This window comes from Penaeus chinensis, chromosome 28, assembly GCF_019202785.1.
Source record: "Penaeus chinensis breed Huanghai No. 1 chromosome 28, ASM1920278v2, whole genome shotgun sequence".
Lineage (NCBI taxonomy): Eukaryota > Metazoa > Arthropoda > Malacostraca > Decapoda > Penaeidae > Penaeus > Penaeus chinensis.
In genome coordinates this window covers 24,257,923-24,262,922 of record NC_061846.1, presented here as the reverse complement: position 1 = coordinate 24,262,922, position 5,000 = coordinate 24,257,923, and the positions used below count along the sequence as shown (strand labels likewise).

Below are 5,000 nucleotides of genomic sequence, written 5' to 3'. Positions count from 1 at the left end.
GGGGCCGCGCCTCACGGACCCCGGGGGCTGCGCGCCCTCGCAGCCCCACGGGCGCCAGCCCTTCACCATCGAGAACCTGGCGGCCTCCGACGCCAAGCCGCCCACGCTGACGGCGCCCACGCCCGTCTACCCGCCCGGGGCGCCCCTCCCCCCCAACCTGAACGCCCACCTGGCCAGCCTGAGGGGCGTGGCCGGCTACCCGGGCAGGAATCTGAGCCTGGGCTCCTTCGGCCACCACGCCCTCATGCCCCACCTGGAGGCCGCGCAGGCCGCCGCCCTCGCGCCCGTGTCCCTGTCGGGCGCCCTCGGCACTGCCTTCAGCTCCTCCCTCAGCAGCAGCCTCAGCTCGTCCCTGAACTCCTCCCTCACCTCCACGCTGAGTGGCCACCTGGCGGCCTCCCTCGGGGGGTCCCTCGGGGGCTCCCTCGGAGGCTCCCTCGGGGGCACCCTGGGCAGCTCGCTGGGCTCGCTGGGCGGCCTCGGCCACGGCGTGCACCCCCTGGGCGCCTCGGTGCCGCCCAGCCTGGCCTCGTCCCTCCAGCAGCTGTACAGCGCCGCCCTAGCTCAGATCCCGGCCCTGCCAGCGCCGCCCGCGGGGCTGCCGTCCCCCCTGGCGCGTCTCCCCCCGCACTCTCTGTCCCTGCCGGTCCCCGTGCGGCCCACGCCCCTGCCGCCCGCGCTGCTGCACGCCCTCCCGCCCTCGCACCCGCCCGCGCTGCCCAACCTGTCCTTCTTCCAGTCCAAGCTGCGCTGCGGGCTCCCTCTCGACGACGGCGCCGTCGAAGCCAGCCTGGAGGCGCCCCTGCCGGAGGACAAGCTGGCGTCGGGCGGCAGAGGCGACGCCCCGCCCGCCGCCGCCCTCAGGCCGCCCAGCGCCGCCACGCCACCCCCCGCCCTGGCCGCCGGCTCCCCCCAGGGGCGCGTCATATGACAGTAGTGACGCGGGGGACCCGACCCCGCCCGACGCCCGAGCCTCACGCCGGGCTAAGGCGCCGGCGAGGCGAGCCTCCCAAGCCTGTGGTTTTGTTTAACGCGAAGCTGTGACTCGAACGCTCGTGGCAGCAGTGCCAACGCTCAGTGGTGTACCGAGTGCCAACGCCGCCTGCAGTGCCCTCTCAGGCGCCCTCCCGGCTGACGAACTGACGCGCAAAGCCGAGGCCCTTAGCCCGGGCGGAGACGCTGAAGGAGAGGAGGCGATGAGGAAACGCTTCCCTTGTTGAATGTACATAGTGCGTGTAAATACGAACGGCAGAGAACCTTTTTAGTGCCAGTGATTTCCGACCGAGGCCGACCCCGACGGCGCCACGGCCGAACGACCTTCCGAGGAGGAGGGCCGAGGCTTCCGAGGAGCCCCGACGGCGAGCCAAGGGGTCCTGGGACCCTGGGACCCTTCGACGAGAGGGACGCCTTCGTCGACGTCTGTGGGAGGCGACGAAAGGAGCCTCGGCGTCGGAGTAGTTCAGCATCCTCGCCCAAAGACTCTTCTCCCGCCCTTGCCCCCTCCCCCCCCCGCCCCTTCGTCCAACACACACACACACGCACGGGGCACGCGCGGGCTGTGGCCACGTGCCCAGTCTGCACGTGGCCGTTCAGCTCTCCGTCGCCGCCTCGTGCCCCTCCCTCCCACCCCCTCCCGTCCCTCCTCACGGCCTATCTCACATGCTAATAAACATAGTCTAGAAAACGCCTGTGTCATTCCACCTTGTCATGCTTCTTGCAACACAAAGCTCATCGCCAAAGGAGAATGCGTGGTATCAGAAGATGATTGATAATATTTACTGTGTATATGTATTTGAACTTTTTTATGAAAGAAAAAGAGACCATTTTAAGATTGATTTTACAGCATATGTCATGTAAATTTGTTTTAAAGTTATATTAACTCATAAAGAGCTTTCTTTTTATATATGATGTTCATTTTTCTAAACTGAACAATATATATTGCCTTGTACATCAAAGTGAGAGAAATAATTATTTGTTAAAGAGAATACTAAAGAGAATATAAGACACTGAGTGTTGTTAAAAAGTGAAGTACATTTCAAAAACGATCCAGTTAACAAACACAAACGGCCTTTCATAATCTGTAAAACGAAGGTGCTCTTGATCAATATATTCAAGACGTTGTCCTGTGTGCCTCGAGATGCCATGACAAAATGCATTATTAGATCTTAGATAAATTCACTCTCATCTCGACAACAAATTAAATCATTCAAAGAACTAAGTTATAGGCTTCTTAAACACAAGTACTTGTAAGAAAACACAATGAATATTACACATCAAATAAACAGTTTATCGCGAGAAGTAGCGGCAACATAAACGGTATATATATTAAATGTATATTATACTGCAGCATATATTTTCAGAAACTTCTATGAAATGCTATGCATAGTTAACTCGTGCAAACACGTAAACTTAGTAACATCAATGAAATACTTTGCAATGTTAACTCAGATAAACATCTAACAAAACAGTTCGCACCAAATGCATTGTAAATGTTCATCGTATACTGTGAGCAAATCAACACTTACCGAGTGTTAGTTTCGTTATTGCACTCAAACAACGTGTGAATCATTACGAATATAATGCTCAGATGATTTATGAGAATCCTTTAGTGTACTAAAACACTTGAATGTTATCCGTATAGTTGTAATACAAGGAAGAAAAACATTACATATTAATTATATTAACATTAACACTGGGTCAATATCTGTTTCGAAAATGAGGGAAAATCACAAGAATATCGAAAGGAGTTTGAATATTTGTCTTCTACTGTACGGATTTCATCACTGGGGCAACCAACGTGAAAAAAAGAAAATATATGTTTACGGACATTATGTATAATGATGCAGGTGACGATCACAGTGGTAATGATAATCATTATCCTTCTATAATATAACAGTGGTGATAATGATGATCTTAGTAATAGTAATAACAATAATAATAATAATAATAATGATAATAATAATAATAATAATGATAATACTAATAATGATAATAACATTATTACTGCAATTACTACTGCTGTTGTTACTGCTTGTACTACTTATACTAACACTACAACAACAGTAACAACAACAACTACTACTACTACTATTACTACTGGTGCTACAATTACTACTACAACCACTACAACAACTACTACTATAGTAACAACAACTACTAGTACTATTGCTACAATTACTACTACTACTACAACTACTACACCAGCTGCTACTACTACAACTACGACACAAAACAGCCTACACATTCACAGACAATAACTGAAACGGGACTGACGTATTTCTCGAAAATTGAAGGCAATAAATCATCCTTCTGCGGCATCAGAGCAGAAACACAATCCTGTCAGATAGAAGATCAGCCCTGATCGAATGTTATCGCTGTTCTATCGTTTCTCATCGCTATTGTATCGTTTCTTATCGCTACTGTATCTTATCACTATTGTATCCTTCCTTATCGCTGTTGTATCGTATCTATTGCTATTGTATCGTTTGTTATCACCACTGTATTTTATCTATTGCTATTATCACGTATCTATTGCTATTCTATCGTTTCTCATCGTTATTGTATCGTATCGTATGGCTATCGCAGTGTACCGTTTTCCATTACTAATCCTTGTCCTGCCTTGTATCCCTTACCGCATCCTTCTCGGCGGAGCAGCGGAGGCCCTTCCCTCAAAGACCTTCGCGTATAAGTGTTATGTGACGCGGTATAACATGACGTGAAATTAAATCGTTATTTATCTTATCGCCTTGCTATTGTTATAGTTTGTTATATCGCTTAGTTATTCTTATGCCACATTTTTGTTAGTATTATCATTCACACCGACATCATCGTTATCATTAGTCTTGATAGTGACATTTGTTTTATTGATCTTACTGTTGTTTTTGATCTTTGGTGCTTTTTTTCCTGTTATTCTTCTTAAAGTTATTTATCCTCCTCCTGCTGCTAGTTTTAATTGTCATTATCATTATCGTAATAATTGTTTTAATTACTGTTATTGTTATCATATATCATTATCATTATTATCATTGCTATTATTATTGATATTGTTATTATTTATATTTTTATTATCATCATTATTGTTATTGTTATTATTAATATTGCTCTTCTTCTTCTTCATCATCATCTTATTATTATTGTTATCATTTTTACTATTATAATTGTTATTACTATCAATATTATAATTATTATCATCATAATTATCGTTATTAATATTAATATTATTATTACTGATATTATCATTATCGTCATTACTACTACCAATTATCATTATTGTCATTATCATTCTTCTTATTATCCTCATTATTATGACATTTATTGTTATCATTGTTGTTATTATTATTATCATCTCTGTCATGTCTTTTATTATTATCAATATTGTTATAATTATTATCATCAGTGTTATTACTACCATCATGATTATCAATATTGCTATCATTATTATTATTGCAATTATCATTATCTTCATTAATACTGTTATCATTATCTTTATTATTATTATTTATCATCATCACTATTATTATCGTTATCAAACTTTTTTGTTATTACTATTATTATCATTATCATCATTATCAATACTATTATTATTATTATTATTATTATTGTTATTATTATTATTATTATTATTATTATTATTATTATTATTATTATTATTATTATTATTATTATTATTAATACTATTATTATTATTGTTATTGTTATTACTATTATTATTATCATTATTATTATCATAATTATCATTATTATTATTATTATTATTATTATTATTATCATTATTATCATTATTATCATTATTATCATTATTATTATTATGATTATTACTATTACTATTATTATTATTAATGATATTAATACTAATACCAATATTTATATTAATATTGTTATCATTATTATCATTACGATTATTATTATTATTATTATTATTATTAGTATTAGTATTATTAATATTAATATTAATATTAATATTAATATTGATATTAATATTAATATTGTTATTGTTATTT

General features: G+C 42.0%; 1 protein-coding gene across 1 annotated transcript in view; it reads left to right on the top strand.

Moving 5' to 3' along the window:
- Positions 1-931, top strand: part of LOC125040010 (protein lin-31-like) — a 1,335-nt gene extending 404 nt beyond the window's left edge. The window contains exon 1 of the mRNA XM_047634419.1: positions 1-931. This exon is cut by the window's left edge and continues 404 nt beyond it. Within this exon, the coding sequence (XP_047490375.1) occupies positions 1-931 (931 nt within the window).
- Positions 932-5,000: the final 4,069 nt, after the last annotated feature.